Source organism: Lepus europaeus, chromosome 2 (genome assembly GCF_033115175.1).
Source record: "Lepus europaeus isolate LE1 chromosome 2, mLepTim1.pri, whole genome shotgun sequence".
Taxonomy (NCBI): Eukaryota; Metazoa; Chordata; class Mammalia; order Lagomorpha; family Leporidae; genus Lepus; species Lepus europaeus.
The window spans coordinates 78,858,911-78,877,218 of NC_084828.1; the positions used below are offsets into that span (position 1 = coordinate 78,858,911).

Genomic DNA, 18,308 nt, shown 5'->3' on the forward strand with positions numbered 1-18,308 from the left:
AGAGACAGAAAGAGAGACAGGAGAGAATATTTCATCCACTGGTTCATGGCCTCAATAGCCTGGAAGCCAGGAACTTCTTCTGAGTCTCCCATGCGGGTGGCAGGGGCCCAAACAGTTGGGCCATCTTCCACTGGTTTCCCAGGCCATAGCAGAGAGCCGGATCGGAAGTGGAGCAGCCAGGACTCGAACCATGGGGATGCAAGAGCTTCAGGTGGCGGCTTTACCCACTACCCCACAGCGCCCGTCCCCCGCCATGAACTTTTAAAAATACCTTCGTATATATCAATTTATGTTGTGCGTTTTGAAAGTTGTGCTGTTTATTAATAATATATCATGATTCCAAAGTTCTACAAAGATGAGGATTTTTTTTTCTCTAGAATAGAAACGTTTTGTTTTCATTTGAAACATATCCTATTGGTACTACTTTATTTTTATCTTTATTTTTCTCTTTTCAGTGTTAGATACCATCATGACCAAGCAACTTGCCTTCAACAAAATGCCACTGTCTGTGTTCCCATACTATCCCTCTCTGGGCACAGCCCTATACGGAAAGGAGAAGCCTCTGATCAAGATTCCGGCGTCGTTCGGAGAGTCACTGGACCTTCCCTTATGGAAGTTCTTTCAGAAAAACATACACCTGATGGAGGAGATCAATGACAAGATGAGACATTGCCACTGTGAGCTCACATGGTCCCAACTCGATGGTAAAGTCGTCATCCGGCCTGCGGCCACCTTGGTCCAGCAAGGGAGATGGAGGATCAAGAACTGGCAGAGAGACGCTTCCGTAGAACTCTCTGCCATCAGGATGAAATACAAAGTTACCGCGTTTAATGTGGAGCCGCGAGTGTGGGACGCCATCAGCAGTGACTTGGAAGATGGTAAGATTTTGATTGAGTTTGATCCAGTGACACAGACTGTTACTTTAGCAGGGAAATCGGAGGATGTCCAAAACATTGAGCCACAAATCAAGGGATTAATAGAAACTACCATTCAGAAAATTAAAAGGGAAGAACAAAGCGTGGAGGAGACGCTGGCCGTTTCTCCAGGAGATTATTTTCTCCTGTGTCAGAACGGTGAGCTGGAGCGTGTCCAGTCGGGCTGCTCAGAGCTAAGCACGCATTACAGCCTTGTCAACCAGCGCTTGAGCTTTACAGGACTCCGCGAAGACGTGTATAAAGCCAAGTGTGAAATCCAGGAAAAAGTTTACTCCATGGTTCATAGAAACATTCAAGTTCCTTCTGAGATCTTGTGGTTTTTGCAACAGGTGGACTCTAAAGAATTCTCTGAGTCTTTCTTTGTAGCCCAGAACATTCTTACCATTTATAAGCTCGAGGGGACAACTGTTCTCTTAACCAGCTATTCTTCTGAAGCCCAGTTGGAAGCTGAGAAGCAAATGCTCAGCGCCTTGACTTACAAGCGCCTTGACGTTGAGAACCAGGAAGTCCTCAAAGACAAACAGTGGCAAGGGCTCACTAGCAAGTTGCACAAGAAACATAACTCCTCCTCCAAAACCGTCATCATCAAGGAGTTCATGATGGAAACCCCAGCCAGGGTCATCATTACAGGCTGTGTGAAAGAAGTAAATGACGTCTACAGCTTGCTTTCGGACTTCCTGGAAAAACACATGAAAATAGAGAGACTGGTCGAAATAAAGCATTCCTTGGTTATTGACTATATAAAGGCAGAAAAGAAGCAATTATGGGCCAAATTTAAGAAGGCAAACACACAAGTCATTTTCAAACCCCAGGACAAGAAAAATGGCATTTTGCTAGTTGGCCCGAAAGGCGAAGTGCTGGAGGGGGTGACCGCTTGTCAGCAGGTCCGGGATGCCATCTGTGTTGAAAGCATCCGTATCGATAAGCCAGGGGCCAGACAGTTCTTCCAGGACAAGTCACGGTATTACAAAAGTGAGATCAGACGCTTGTTTAGTTGTTTCATTGAATTGCAAGAGGATGAAGCCAAGGACGGAGGCAGCAAGTGCTACTGCCGGACAGACCTGGCCTCTGGAATCACCCTGATCGTGCAGCAGGGCGACCTGTCGCGGTTTCCTGTGGACGTGGTGGTGAACGCAGCAAACGAGGACCTCCAGCATTTTGGTGGCTTTGCTGCCGCTCTCTCTAAAGCAGCTGGCCCTGAGCTCCAAGCAGACTGTGACCAGATAGTAAAGAAACTGGGCAAATTGTCACCTGGCAGCGCCACCATCTCCAAGGCAGGGAAGCTGCCCTACCACCACGTCATCCATGCAGTTGGGCCCCGGTGGGAGGCAGGAGAGGACTCGAGGTGTGTGCACTTGTTAAAGAGAGCCGTGAAAGAAAGTCTGCTCTTAGCCGAAAGACATAAGTACCAATCCATAGCTCTCCCAGCTATTAGCTCCGGAGTCTTTGGCTTTCCCATAAAACAGTGCACAGAGACCATCGTTTCCGCCATCAAGGACGACTTCCAATCGAAATGGGCCGGAGGCACCTTGAAGGAGATTTACCTGGTGGATGTCTCTGAGAAGACCGCGCAGGCCTTTGCGGCAGCTGTCAGAGCTCTGCTGACAGATCCGCACCCGGGCCGGGCTTCCCTGCCCAGTCTACCTTCCCTAGTCCAGCCTGAGAAAACATCAAAGAAACAGGCCGCGCTGGTGGGCCCGGGGGGCCTGAGGCTCCTGATGGTGAGAGGAGATGTGCAGAGTGCCACGGTGAGTGTCCCTGCTTCCAGAGCACCACGGGGTGCTGGGACACCACACTGACAGCCAAAGGAAGACAAGGGCCAAGGGGGGAAGCCCACGGCCTCCCTCCCTGCCTTCCAACAGGTTTCCTTCGATGACTGGGCTACTTACCAAGTCGTTTCCTCCTAGGCAGGGACTGACTGTAAGAACTGCAGGTGTCCACAATGCCCCTCCTGACAGCATCTTGTAGCCTGCTCTCCGTCCTTTCTTAGTGCCCTTACACCTGGCAAATTTTGGCAGATCCGAGGTTGGAGACCTTGGGGGCCAGAGGCTGAGGGACCAGCAGCACCCAACCCCAGTAAGGAAATGTGGGTGTTGGAGAGGAGAAGTGGATCTCACAGGTGGGGGCGGGGCAGCAGGGGCGGTGGCGGTGAATGCATTTCTAAAAGAGAGTTCACACCCTTTCCAGTAAGGCTCAAACTAATCAGAACATCAGCCATCTGTAGCGGGGTCTGGATGCCTCCTTGGGAGTCCTGGGGCAGAGGTTGAGGGAGGTGGTAAGTGCTGGGAGCGTTGTGGGAGGGGCAAGGCAGCAACCGTGCGTACTTACCAATCAACAAGAAGACCCCATGTTTCTGAATTGCAACTGACATGACAACAGTTGTGTGTTCCGGTGAGTGTTCGCCCCAGCCTTCTGCTGCGGGCCTTGGAGGGGAAGGAGCCTGGGGCACAGAGTGGGGTGACGCCCTCCCCGCCCCTCTCACCTCACCGCTGCTGGGTTCTTTTTCACTGCGCAGTTTTAAAAGAAAGACTTATTAGTGCAGTATACCTGAAGGAGGAGCATCACGATTCCACCAACATTTGCATCCAGCCTGAATGCTTTGTTCGAAAGGCCAAAGTCCTAAATCCCCAGCTCAGGGTGTCACTTGTCCTCATTCTCTTCAAAGAAAGCACAGTTGGATGTGATTTACATTGTATTAAATGAGAGGAATTAGATTTTGTAAAGCTGCCGAATGTTTTGCTTTGAATGGTTTCCCAGGGAAAAGTATCCCTGAGGATCGCTCCAGTGTGCAAGGACATATGGTAAAAGGTGACGCAGCTGAGACTGTTTTAACTTGAATTTATTCCCTGTTTTAGCAATTCCTACAGCACAACTATCGTGAGAAAGGTGAAAATTGTTTAATAGTCATGATCATTCTCCGTTATGTTTAAGCAGCTTTATTTATTTATTTATTTTGACAGGTAGAGTTACAGACAGTGAGAGAGAGAGACAGAGAGAAAGGTCTTCCTTCCGTTGGTTCACTCCCCAAATGGCTGCTACGGCCGGCGCTGCGCTGATCCGTAGCCAGGAACCATGTGCTTCCTCCTCGTCTCCTATGCAGGTGCAGGGGCCCAAGCACTTGAGCCATCCTCCTCTGCCCTCCCGGGCCACAGCAGAGAGCTGGACTGGAAGAGGAGCAGCCGGGACTAGAACCCGGCGCCCATATGGGATGCCGGCACCGCAGGCGGAGGATTAACCAACTGAGCCACAGCACCGGCCCTAAGCAGCTTAATTGAGATGGATTCATATGCCACACCCACTATAATGTCCAATTCACAGAGGTGTGCAGCCAGCACCACCATCTACTTCTGGAACATTTTTGTTACTCCAAAAAGAAGCCCAGGGCCCACTAGCAGTCACCCCACGCCCTAGTCACTAATCTACTTTCCGTTTCTGCAGATTCCACCTGCACTGGAAATGTCATGTAAGCAGGCTCGTACAATTTACAGCCTTCTGACTGGCTTCCTGCACGTCTCAGGCTGTTCTCTAGGTTCATCCAGGCTGTAGCATGTATCAGAACTTCAATCCTTTGCATGGCTGAGCAATAATCCGTCGTACGGGTTTACCACATTCTGTTCATCCATTTCTCTGTGGATGAACGTTTGGTGGGTGTGCTTTCACTCTGACCATAGAGGAATTTTGCTGCTACGAGCATTTGTAAAGAACTTTCTGTATGAACATATGTTTTCAGTTCTCTAGCAGTGGAATGGCTGAGTCCCAAAGGTAACTCTGTGTTTGGCCGTTTGAGGAAATGCTAGACTGGTTCCCAAAACGGCTGTACTGTTTTATGTTCCTGTCCAGCAACATTGAGAGGTCCAGTTTCTCCACATCCTTGCCAGTATTTGCTACTATCTTTTTAAAATTTTTTTGTTTATTTATTTGTTTTTTATTTTTGACAGGCAGAGTGGATAGTGAGAGAGAGAGAGACAGAGAGAAAGGTCTTCCTTTGCCGTTGGTTCAGCCTCCAATGGCCACTGCGGCCGGCACACCACGCTGATCCAAAGCCAGGAGCCAGGTGCTTCTCCTGGTCTCCCATGGGGTGCAGGGCCCAAGCACTTGGGCCATCCTCCACTGCACTCCCGGACCATAGCAGAGAGCTGGCCTGGAAGAGGGGCAACCGGGACAGAATCCGGCACCCCGACCAGGACTAGAACCCGGTGTGCCAGTGCCGCAAGGCGGAGGATTAGCCTGTTGAGCCACGACCCTGCTACTATCTTTTTGATAACAGCCACCCTAATGAGTGTGAAGTGGTACCTCCCTGGGATTTTTGAGTTGAATCTCTGGTGACTAATGATATTGAGCATCTTTTCATGTGCTTTTGGCCATTTGTATGTCTTCTTTGGAGAAATGTCCCTTTAGAACTTTTGCACATTTTTAATTTTACGTGATAGTCAAGGCTTAATCCTCTGCTAAAGAATTCAACAAACAGTAAAAAGACCATAGTTCAGCAGGAATATAGGCAAGGGCTAAAAACAATAATCAAATGAAGAGATGTCAATTTCACTCATATATAGTAAATTTTTAAAATAGTCACAGATCATTAAAACTATAGTAGTATATCATTTTTAAAAAGATTTATTTATTTATTTGAAAGTTACAGTGAGAGAAAGAGAGAGACCTTCCATCTGTTGGTTCACTCTCCAAGTGTCTGCAATGGCCAGGGCTGGCCAGGTGGAAGCCAGGTGCCAGGGGTTTCTTCTGGGTCTCCCGCATTTGTGGCAGGGGCCCGAGCACTTGGGCCATCATCCACTGCTTTCCCAGGCCGTTAGCTGGGAGCTGGATTGGAAGTGGAACAGCCGGGACACAAACCAGCACCCATATAGGATGCCAGTGTTGTAGGGGGTGGCTTTACCTGCTATGCCACAACACCAGCCCCAATAGTGGTACATCATTCTTAACAATTTGTTTGACAAAGATTTAAAACAAAGTTCGACAAAACACTGTATTTGTAGCAAAAGTGGCACACACACTTTGCCTACTGTTAATTTGAATTATGTGTCTTTTTTATTATTGAGTTTTAGATGTTCCTTATATATTTTGCATACAGATCCCTTATCAGAAATGTGATTTGCAAATATTTTCTTCTATTCTGTGGGATATCTTCCTTTTTTGTTTAAGGTGTTACTTTGATTAAAATACTTTTTTGTTTTAAATTAAAATACTTGGAAGATTCAAAACAGATGTCTACTTCCAGTACGCTTAAGTAATAATTACAAGAATCATAGTTAATGTTGATTGCATGTTATGATGTGCATCTTCTCATTCAGTGCCACGAATCGATTCTAGGATTCTTCTTCTCACCTCAGCTGACAGAACAGGCTTTGGAGGGGTCAGGTCATTTGCCGAGCAGTGGATGAGCCAGTCTTAGAACTTGTCTGGGCTCTTAACCGCTGCACTAGTTCAGAACATCGCGCATAATTTTGTTTCCCACATTAATAAACCCAATCCTCTTGTGACCCAGAGTCAGGAATCAGCACACAAGGTCTGTCGCTCTTGCCACTTTGCCGCTCAGTGTGGAGACACTCCTCCTGTGCCTTTCGCCACCACGGGAGCTGCCGCGCGGCTCTCCTCACCTCAGCACTGCCTGCAGGGCACTTGTGAGAAATGTCCCTTTAGAGCATCCCCTCTCCTCTCCTCTCTTGTCCTCTCCCATCTAACCTGGTTAATCTGCTCACATTCGCTCCGGTGAAAGACTGCCCGGCTCCCGCTGTTTGGGAGGAAGTCCAGGTGGTTTGGCACTGGAGGCCAGACCCCAACAGCCTGTCCCCTGTGCCCCACGTCTTAGCTGGCTTGCGTCATTGTACTGTAGACCCTCTTGGCCGGGCCACACGGACCTACTCACAGCTCGTCATGCGCCTGCGTGTGTCCTGCGTCCCGATTCCTCCGCCTGCTGCACCTGTTCCCAGTTCTCAGACGTACACGGTCCATGGTGTCCTCACCGCCCCCGCAGGGCTGACCTCTGGATGCCTTCTTTGATCGCACGGCATTCGTGTGTCTTTGTGGCAGCTTTCATTTGCCCTGGCCTGTTACTTAACTTGGTGTCTGACAGCAGCGTGTCTTGGGTGGTAGTTCAGTTTCTAACAACTTAATCTTCCTTGTCCCCTCTTGTGCCAAACCCAGTGGCTTCAAATGTAGTAATGGTTCATGAGTGGTTTTTTTGTTTGTTAGAATGTGAAATGCGTCTTTGGCTTTGTCTTTCAGACCGACGTTGTCGTCAACTCCATTCCCTCGGATCTTTCCCTTAATAGAGGGCCCCTTTCTCGGGCCCTCTTGGAAAAGGCAGGGCCACAGCTCCAGCTGGAACTGGACACGACTGGACAAGGGTTAGCTGCCAGTGTGGGCACAGTTCTTCAAACCAGGGGTTACAATCTGCACTGCTCCCATGTGCTGCACGTGGTAGCTCCCAACTGGAGAGATGGTGACACATCTTCACGCCAGGTAGGGGCTGTTGGGAAATTCTCCAGGAAACTGGGGAGCCCTTTGGACTCTCCTTTTGGGATAATGTAGGTCGGGCCCTGCCTGTTTCTATTCTGTAACGATGTCACATTTTTGCCAGGCTCCATCACTCTGGCCATTTCTTTCACCTGTAGCTGACTTCACCTGAGGACTGATTAACAACACAAATTGATGGTAGAGCCCAGTAATTTCGGGGAGGCCAGGGAAGGGCTGGGGATTGTGAGGCTTTCTCCTTAGTGAGGAGAGCGAGGCAAGGGTGTGGTGAGTGGAAGAGAATGGAGGACGAGACCAGTGCTTGTCTTCTTCCGTGTTGCACGGCCTTCTCATTCTACCACACTCTCGTATTCTTCTGTCTTCCTCTGATGGTCCTTAATGTCTGCTGAAAGCAAAAAGAGGGGCCGGTGTGGTAACACAGCAGATTAAGCTGCCTCTTGTGACACTGGCATACCATGTGGGCACCAGTTCATGTCTTGGCTGCTCCACTTTTCCAATCCAGCTTAGGAAAGCCGTGGAAGATGGCCCACGTGCTTGGGTCCCTGTGCCCACATGGGAGACCTGGAAAAAGTTCCTGGCTTCCACCTGGCCCAGGCCTGGCTTTTACAGCCATCTGGGGAGTGAACCTGTGAATAGAAGATCTCTCTTTCTCTCTCTCACTGTCTTTCTGTCTCTCCCTGCCCTTCTCTCTCTGTAACTTTGACTTTTGAATAAGTAAATAAATATTTTTTTTAAAAAGAAAGCAAAACGGAGGGGCAGAGGTTAGACCAAAGTTGCTAAATGCTTGTTCTTTCTGTTCTGATTCCCATTTCTGGGCAAGATGCTTAAGAATGTGCTTTTGTGCTTTTCAGATCATGGAAAACATAATCAGAAACTGTTTGACGATCACTGAGGGCTTGTCACTCAAAACAATTGCATTTCCTGCAATAGGAACAGGAACCTTGGGGTTCCCTAAAATGGTATTTGCCGAATTAATCATCTCAGAAGTGCTCAAATTTAGTGCCAACAATCAACTGAAGACTTTACAAGAGGTTCACTTCCTGCTGCACCCAAAGGATCATGAAAATATCCAGGTGCAGCCTCATTCATTTCTGCCTACTCTGAGAACTGAGAACCAGTGCTCTCGAATGTCTTGTCCATCTGCAAGAACGTGTCTTTCCTGTGTTTCCCAGGCAGGAAAGCAGGGAATAGTGTAGATTAGGACAGCTGACAAATTTCAAGAAATGTTATAGACAGAAGAAGACAGATAGCTTCTGTAGGAACATTTCAAACATAAGGGCACAGAAGTAGACACAATCGCATAATGAACACCCTGGGTGCCTCGCTCGGCTTCAACAGTTCTCCATCTAAGGCCAGTGATTTAGTCCTCACCTGCATTCATTTCCCTTCCTCTCCTATTGCTTTGAAGCAAGTCCCAGACATATCATTTTTTCCATAAACAATTCAGTATTTATTTTAAAACAATGAGGATTCTTTTAAAAAATTAACATAGCCAGAATACTCTATCACACCTAAAATAAGTTAACAATAGTTCTTTGTTTTGTCAGTTATTGTGTCAATGTTCATATTCCCAATTATTTCATACATGTTTTTACAGCATTGTATTGGAATCACATACAAAGCAGATGACATGTCCCTTAAGCTTCTTTCAAACTATAGGATTCCTTTCCATATGGAGCTAGAAATTTTATCATAATAAACAGGCACAGTGTGGCCCTATCTGTAGGAAAATGTCAGGGTGGCATACAAGTGAAAGGTGGTAAGAATGACTCAGCACTTCTCCGTGCATGTAGGAGAGTTGGGTCCAGAAATAACAGCCCCATCTTCTGTCATAGAGCCATCAACCAGCTCCTGTTGACTGGAATGTCAGCCGTGGGTGAGCCCCTGCACTTGGCATTGTGGGACAACCAGAGGGTTATAAACCATTATCCTGCCCTCCGAGTCTTTACAATCTTGTAGAGTTTATGACAATAAATATTTGAAAAATTCAATGATATTGCAAGAATTTAACAGATCTGGGCTGGGCACCTAAGAGATGTCCACAGCTCATTGGGCCATCTGAATTTTTAGGTTACAATTTGTCTTTTTCTGGATCTGGACAAATTAGTTCTTTGGGAGCAAGCAAATCTAATCTAAGTTTTAATCAGTCAAGCCACCTGAGTAAAGTATATGCATTTACTTGGCCTGTATGGTACTGTTACTTCTACTCAGTGAAAGATGTTTTCCTTATTTCCCTACGACTTGCACCATGCGAGGTGATGTGGATCATGGAGCGGGGTATGTAGCACACACTTTCATAATTACTTTGGGAGCTAAGATCTGTACACAAAGAGTAAACATAGCTAGAGGCATGTAATTTGCAGCATCTTTTGAATGAATGGCTGAATGGATAAGGGGCATGAGACTTGTGACGGAGACCTGAACCTTCCATCTCACTACTTCTGTGCCACCCCAGCCTTCATTCTCTTTCCTAAAGACAGCGTACTCTACAGGTATTCTGCAAAAAAGGATTAGTCTTTGCAGGCACCATGCCATTTGAAATACTGTTGATTCTCCAGACATGGCTGTCATGTTTCTCTCTTAAGACTTTTAAAGGCATTCAAACCTTGATACTTGTTCACAACGATCAGCAAAACTTCATGAGATATTTGTAGGTAGAGCCTGTAACAAAGGTTGCAAAAACACTGTGACTTTAGGTGTGCTTTATTTGGAAAAAAAATCCAAATTAACTACTAACATTAGAACATTAGAAATTTCACATCAAACTCCAGATGTCCACTGTGACCTGAAAACTCAAGTCCTGGCTCATTGGATGTTGCTTCCTACTTGAAACTGTTGGCGGTGGCTGAGTGGCAGGTGCTCTCTTTCTCAGCCCACCTTGCCTGCCTGGCTCCTGGCGGCTTGTTGCGTCTGAGACTGCCCCCCGCCCCTTGTCTATCGTTGTATCAGTCTTTAGCCAGGATGATTTTTCCCAGCAAACTTCTCTGTTGCTTGCTTACAAGGAGGAAGAAAGTGATGATTTTAGAGTGAGACTACCCAGCAGAAAAATGAAATTCAGAGGCTCACTAACACTCAGATCCATACACCAGTCTCTTGGATTTTTAAAACCTGTTTGATTTTTCTTTCTCTGTTATGAATAGCACTGTAATAAATATGCTTGTGTTTCTATCTTTGTCTTGCTAATCTTAATAGGACATATTTATAGACACAAAATTACATGTATTGTTTTTATAATTTTAAAATCTATTGAAGAATACTGCTTGAGACCTGTTTTCTCCTAAATGTGTGTATGTATGTAGAATAAAAAAGCTTGATGATCCAAAGTCATCTATTTGCTGAGGAGTGTAATGATTAAAACCGTGTTCCTCTTTCTAGGCATTTTCAGATGAATTTAGCCGAAGAGCTAATGGAAATCCCATCAGTGACAGTTTTCCCAAGTCTGAAGATAAACAAGGTTCTGTAAGACTTTTAAGTCGAGAAATGATTTTTAGTTGCTAAGTAACCATTCAGTGACGGGTTAAAGATGGTAGTGACGGTTTTTCCTTTAAAAAAAAAAAAAAAGAGGAGTAAGATTCTCAATTGTGTGGCCTACACCTGTGCATACAAAAGTCTGGCCATGGGTATATGATCTGGAGCAGAATAGAAGGCAGGCCAAGTTATATAAGGCATACAATAGGTTGTTAAAGTAGTGACATGACTGATATTTCTAAGGATGATAGACTTGTACTTTCCAAAATAGATATGCTTAGAGAGACACTGCCAACCAGATGCTTCTCCTATGTCAAATCTGTTGCTGCTGTATGGGAGTTTATCCTGTTTGGGGTTCACTGGGGCTTCTGGAATTTCAAAATGTATGCTTCTACCAAATGTGAGATTTTTCAATTCTTTTTCTTCCCTTTATTTTTTTCCTTTTTTGCCCTGGTCTCTTTCTTGGCTGCTTCTCGTAGCTCACTACCGTGAGTGAGCTCTGGATGGTGTCCCACAGCTCCCCCGGCAGCTGCTCTCCCTCCATCCTCAAGCTTTGTCCTCTCTGTTCTGAGATAGGATCATTTCAATGCTCTGTCTTCACGTTCAGTGATTCTTTCCTGTGTCCATTATGCTACTGAGCCCATCCGCCCAGAGAATTTTGTATTTTAGACATTGCATTTCCAAATTCTAGAACATCCTTTTTTTTTTTTTTTTTTTGGTCATTCTTACTGCTATGCAGAGAGTTTCTATTTTCCCATTCATTCCACATCTTCCCATTCATTCAACTGTGTTTACTTGTACCTCATGGAGCATAGTTATGATAGGTACTTCCAAGCTTTTTGGCAAGTGCCCAACATCTGGATCGTTTCTATCTTTGAGATGGTCACATTTCTCTGTGTGTTTTTTTTTTTTTAATGACAAGCAAATTTGGAATATGGCTGGACATTTTGAAAAATGCGCTGTGAGCCCAGGGTCCTGTTAAAATCCTGTGGAAAATGGTGCTTGTTTTCTTTGCTTGTAGCAGGCAGCCAGTTGGCAAAGTTCTTTGCTAAGTTCTGTCTCCCCTGTGTGGGCAGTGGTTCCAACATCCGTTCAGTTCTCAGTCTTTGCTATGCTGCTGCCTTGGGGCTGCCCCCCATGAGCTCAGGGCCTGTTGCAGCTCATGCACAGAATTAGGAGTGCCCCTCTCCAGCTGTCGTCTCCCTAGGACTGTCCTCCTCCCACCTATGGCTTCCAGAGCCCATTTTCCAGGTCCTCTGGCCAGAAAGTGTTCTCCCAGAGTTCAGGTTGTCTGTTGTGGTGCCTGAAAGTTTCACATCACCAGGAAGGCCAAATAACAGGCATGGTCCCTGCAAGCACACACGGACCTTTCTGTCTACACGGGCCTGATTCGTCTGGTCAGAAACACAGACCAACTCTTGGCTGGCGCTGCGGCTCACTTGGCTAATCCTCCGCCTGCAGCGCCAGCACCCCAGGTTCTAGTCCCAGTCAGGGCGTCGGATTCTGTCCTGATTGCTCCTCTTCCAGGCCAGCTCTCTGCTGTGGCCCGGGAGGGCAGTGGAGGATGGCCCAAGTGCTTGGGCAGCGTGCTGGCCGTGGTGGCCATTTGGGGGTTGAACCAACAGGAAAAGGAAGACCTTTCTCTTTCTCTCTCTCTCTCTCACTGTCCACTCTGCCTGTCAAAAGAAAAGAAACACAGAGCATCTCTTAGAGGTTTAGTTCATCTGTGGTGTCAATGTGGCTTCTGTAAGGGAGGGGGGTCACTTGGGGCAATGGCATGGCTTGAAAAAACATGAGGAGGAGCGAGCATTGTGGCACAGTGCATTAGGCTGCTGCTTGTGACACCAGCATCCCGTGTGAGAATGCGGGTTCAGGTCCTGGCTGCGCCGCCCCTCATCCAGCAGAGTGGGGAATTGCCTCCATACAGGTTGCTTCTTCAATTTTCATTTCCTTCTCTAGTTGCTTACTTTTCAGTTCTCAGGTCATGGCTTCTTGAGTTTGTCCCATATTTTTATTTTTTAAGACTCATTTAATTGAAAGGCAGAGAGAGAGAGAGAGAGAGAGAGAGAGAGAGAGGGAGAGACTGACTCTTCCATTCACTGATTCACTCCCCAAATGGGCACAACAGCTGGGCCTGGGCCAGGCTGAAGACAGGAGTCAGTAGCTTCTTCTGAGTCTCCCATGTGGCTAGCAAGGGCCCAAGAGCTTGGGCCATCTTGCACTGCTTTCCCAGGCACACTAGCAACGAGCTGGATCAGAAGTGAGCAACCAGGTCAGAAACCAGTGCCCACATGGGGTGCTGGCACTGCAGGTGGCAGCTTAACCAGCTGTATCACAGCGCCGGCTCCATTCCAAGTGTTTAGTTATAATCATGGAGAAATGGGCTCTAGTGGGCTAATTCCACTTTGGCCAGCACAGAGGCTATGTTAGATATGTAGTAAATTGTCTAATCCTTTTTCTCAGTGGAGCTCGGGGTCAGGGCCAGGTTGAAGGTTAGAGGTGACAGAGAGAGAGGAAAGAAATTGGCAAGGCGCATACGTGAGCAGCATGACACCCGAGGCGTTCTTGCTGCTGCTGGCTTGATGATGGACTTTTCTTTGCAGGTGCGTATGGGACTGTGTCTAGCCCTGATTTAGGAGTATATGAGATGAAGATTGGCCCCATTATTTTCCAAGTGGCCTCTGGGGATATCACCAAAGAAGCAGCAGATGTGATTGTAAATTCAACATCAAATACATTTAATCTCAAAGCAGGTACTCCACTTGGCTAATTCTGACTAGTTCAATAATTAACACGGTACAGCCTGTGAAGGAGAGTTTCTATGGCCTAATTTTTTTTTAATAACTTTGGCTTGTTTAATATTGATTAATCATTTAAAATTATTATCTTGATAGAGTTTCTTATAACCGGCAAACAGTTATTTTATGAAATTTTCTTCTTTGTTATCAGCAGTACCCAAGTTATAGGATTTCTTTCATGATAGGAAACACATTGAGATAATGAGATGAACTTTCTGATCCAAATGCATCTTGCTGATTTTTATTCATTTTCATTCACCATCTTGATTTTCTCCTGTAGGGGTCTCCAAAGCAATTTTAAACTGTGCAGGGAAAAATGTGGAAATGGAATGTTCTCTCCAAGGTAATCACGACGCTACCTTTTGGTTCTAAATTGTAAGCAAAAAACTAAGTGTGAAAGGCTGTGTTGAGACTGAGGAAGGCTGGGCTGGGGAGACAGCTCATTCGTCTTAACATCATAGATTTTGCTAAAGAATTCCAATTACAGAGAATTAGAAGTGAAACGTAATCTCACAGTGGAAAAGAGAAGTTAAGCCATAAAATTCCATCAAAGAATAGTGTTTCTTTTTCACTTTGTGTCTAAACAAAGAGTGGGTTCGACATCTAACTTTGCATTTTTTTTGTCTGCATTTTCCAGCTCAACAAACACAGAGTGATTATATAGTTACTCAAGGTGGGCTCCTGAGGTGCAAGATTATTATTCATGTCATTGGTGGAAAAAATGTCAAGCAATCCGTTTTCTGCGTTTTGCAAGAATGTGAAAAAAGGAATTATTCGTCCATTTGCCTCCCAGCCATTGGGACAGGTTTGTAGCTTCTGGCGGCCCAGGCTAAAACCCAGGGCATCTACTGTGCCTTAGATGCGGTGCTGAGTGCTACTAAGGGCTGCGGCAGTTCACCTAGGCATGGACAGCTTCCTCATCCCAAGCAGCCCCTGAGGGAATGAGCAAGCCCTGTGGATGATTTAAGTAAACTAGAGAGAAAATGAAGGAAATGGAAGCGGGTATTTGGGTATTAGAGGGGTGGAAGAAGGGAGAGTAGGGTAGGAGCAGAGAAAAGAAGGGATGGAGGGAAAGCCATGCCTCCCTTTCTTTCGTCAGTTCCTCTCTTTTTACTTTGCTGCGTGCCCTCTATTATACAGTCCCTAACCTTTCTACTCTGTCTCCTCCTCGTGGGGAGCATCAGCGCATCAACTTCCGCCTTCTCCTTGCTGATGCCCAGGTGAGCATTTCCAGCTTCAAGTCAACAGTAACAGGCGGCTGTGGCCATTGGCCTTAGGGCATCTCGATGTGGAAACCGCTTTACCCAGTGGGTCAGAAACTCAGCTCTTCAAAACATTTCTGATTGTCTTCAGACTTCGTACTGGTCATGTGACCCTTCATTTCTAAGAGGCTGCTTAGGATTTGTCATTAGTTAGGCGATGCTGTTTGAGTTCTTTCCCCGGGAATCAGAGTCATGGGAATGGAGAATTTCTGCCCATCCCCCGTTAGAAAGCTGCTCAGGGGAAGCATCCCCTCTCAGGCTGCAAGTGGGATGGAGCTGACCGGTCCCAATGAGAGAACACTCAGCACTGGGTCCGTGATTTGATTGCTCAGGAATCTAAGTCTGAGAGTCTTCGATGGGCATTCTAGGCTTCCCAAAAGCTTAACCTTAATAAGCTTGACCATTCCTGTCACTTTCTAGGCTTTGTCTCATATTCTGACCCATATCTGTCTGTAGTTCTCTGCTGTTCCTTATAGTGTGCCTAGGTGTAATTCTACGTCAACTTTACTTATTTTCTCTCTCAACAAGTGTAAGTTATGATCCCAGTGTATTTTCATCCTTCTTATGTTATCAGGCATTTCTAGCTGATTAGGCAGCATGTCATCTGTCTATATCTACCTATCATCTATTGTCTATCTATCTAATCTTTTATGGACACCCACCAATGACTCCCCGGTCTATGTCTCCATTTATTTCTTCCTCTGAGCTCTTGTTTTATGGCCCACCTGAACTTAATTTGGGCCAAGAAAGCAGACACCCAGGGGTGGCACAGACCTTCCCAAGGGAGTTCCTGGATGGAGTCAAAAGAAGAAACAGAAAAGAGTTTTAGTTTTGTAGATATGTACTTATGTTTGAATATTTGTGAATTACTGCAAACCTGCTATTTCTTCCACAGAGCTGGTTGCATTGCTGTGTGCACAGCTAAGTCATGATTAGCAGGCTCTCGTTGCTTGCCCTCTTTACCCATCTTTAGCACCACCTGAGCTGGTGGTTAGACTAGCAGATGGGGGAACTTCCTTCCTTAGCAGTATTTATGAGTTGAATTGTGAGTGTCATCATGTAGCATCAGGCCAATCATAGTCAAGTTCAGTGCAAACTCCAAACTCCCATTCATTGTCCTCCTTGTTCTCCAAACTGGCCCTTCCTCTGACATCCCCAACCAAGTGAGAAGCACCACTCTCCAATTGGAATCCTGGACTCTACCCTGTCACTACTCTACCACTCCTCTGTTCATTGGCTTATTATTTAGTTTGATTAAATGTCCAATGAGTAACTGCATGTGACAGGCACTTGGCTTAGTCGTAGGAGATTGAACAATGACTAAGAAAAGGGTCTAGGGGCCAGCACTGTGGTGCGTTGGGTTACTGCCTGTGATGCTAGCATCTCATATGAGTGTCAGTTCAAGTCCTGGCTATTAATTTCTGATCCAGCTCCCTGCTAATGCACCTGGAAATGCAGAGGGTGATGGCTTGAGTACTAGGATCTCTGCACCCACATGGGAGACCAAGGTGGAGTTCCAGGGTCCTGGTTTCAACTTGGCCGAGCCTGGGGCCATTGCAGGCATTTGGGGGAGTGAATCAGTGGATTGAAGCTTTCTTTTTCTCTGCCCCTTTGTCTTGTGCCTTCTCTGTGCGACTCTGCTTTTCAAATACATAAAACAAATCTTCAAAGAAAAGAAGAGGATCCTGTTCACAATGAGCACCTAACCTAACAGGAGAGAGAAGCACATAAATGAACAATACAACATGACCCATGATATGGCGAAGGTGTGGAGGTGGCCATAGAGGGGACTGGCAGGAGCAAGGCTAAGCCAACTGGTTACTAGGTCCTCCTGGCTTTACTTCCTAAATATCTAATCAGTCTCCACACTCCACTCTTCATTCTGGCCTCCTCTCCTCCCAAGTTAATCTCTTGTCTTTTCCATAACTTGTTATTATAGCCTCATAACTAGACCCCTCCCCACGCTAGGGGTCTGTTTCCCTGTACCCTCCAGGCTGAACAGTTCTATCTGGCATAGCCATTCCCTCAGTTCCCTGTAGTTCACTTATTGAACACGTTTTCGTCTCCACATGATCACATGTGTGTGTGTCCTGTAAATGCCTCGCCGACTACCTAGACAGTGAAGGGACACGGTAGATGTTTATTAAGAGTAAGTGAACATACCTGAGTGTTTCTGTTTAAGCTCTTCCAAATACTATGGGAAAATCACAGCTTTGCCAATGAGAATGTCCCACTTCCCTTGATGATCTAATTTTAAAACCTGAACAAACCCTCATGGCTAATTTCACATGGGGTTTGTCTGCACCCCACAGTTGTCTACCGGCTGAGTCATTCCCTGTAATAGTGGACACCATCAACGGCGACAGTCCAGGCAGGCTCACGGTCTGTCGTGTGAGCTTGGTCAGGGACTTTTACACTGCTTGCTGTGTCATTGTGCCCGCTGCCATTCATATGGGCTCCTTCCATGGCTGCAAAGGGACTTTTCGTGATCTTACCTAGGCAGTGGCTTTCATGGCTTGAGAAACAGGAGACAGAGCATGCTGTAGACAGGAAAGGATCTGCTCAGTGGCTCCCTTGAGCCTTGCTGGACAGCTGAAATCTCATGGAATGTGGGAGGAAGGACTTCCTGGAGGCGCACAAATAGCCGTGTGTGAAGAATTGTCGAGACAACACGTAGCGCTGGGTGTCTTATAGATTTGGCTTAGTTTCCATCAGGTCCCCAAAAATGTCTGGGAGTGTAAGGATGCATGAGTAAAATCAAGAGATGATGGAGCCAGAAGAAAAATGTTGTTCTGTTGAAGGCGCATGTTGTTTGAATGTGTATTAGCGTCTTAGTCTATTTTGTGTTGCTCTTGATGAATACTTGCTGCTGGGTAATGTTTAAAGAAAATAGGTTTATTTAGCTCACAGTCTGGAGGTCCAAGAGCATCGTGCTGGTACCTGGCCTGGGCTCCCTGGCAGAGTCATCTCGTGGCAGACAGAGTGGGCATTTGGCCTAGCAGCTAAGATGCTGGTGAAGATGCCTGTATCCCAAAGACGAGTGCCTGGGTTTGATACCCGGCTCCAACTCCTGGCTCCCTCTTCTTGCTAGAGCAGACCCTGGTAGGCACGGTTATGGCTCAAATGATTGGGTTTCTGCCACCTATGTGGGAGACCTGGATTGCGTTCCTGGTTCCTGCTGCAGTGTCGGCCTAAGGCTGGCCGTTGGAGGCATCAGTGGATGGGTCTCCCTCTGTTTTATCTGTCTTTATCTCTGTGTCTCTGCCTCTAAAATGGGGGGAAAATGGAGGCAAAGAGAAGGAGAGGGGGAAGCGGGCTTGCACAGCCTTGCTATGTAACTACCTGCTCTAGCATAA

The 18,308-nt window shown here is 46.5% G+C and overlaps 1 protein-coding gene across 1 annotated transcript in view; it reads left to right on the forward strand.

The window, feature by feature from the left end:
• Positions 1–18,308, forward strand: part of PARP14 (poly(ADP-ribose) polymerase family member 14) — a 47,903-nt gene that overhangs the window by 16,182 nt on the left and 13,413 nt on the right. Inside the window, exons 6-12 of the mRNA XM_062208865.1 lie at positions 456–2,683; positions 7,176–7,412; positions 8,276–8,497; positions 10,800–10,878; positions 13,496–13,645; positions 13,971–14,033; positions 14,328–14,495. Coding sequence (XP_062064849.1) covers positions 456–2,683; positions 7,176–7,412; positions 8,276–8,497; positions 10,800–10,878; positions 13,496–13,645; positions 13,971–14,033; positions 14,328–14,495 — 3,147 coding nt within the window. The remainder of the gene's footprint in view (positions 1–455; positions 2,684–7,175; positions 7,413–8,275; positions 8,498–10,799; positions 10,879–13,495; positions 13,646–13,970; positions 14,034–14,327; positions 14,496–18,308) is intronic.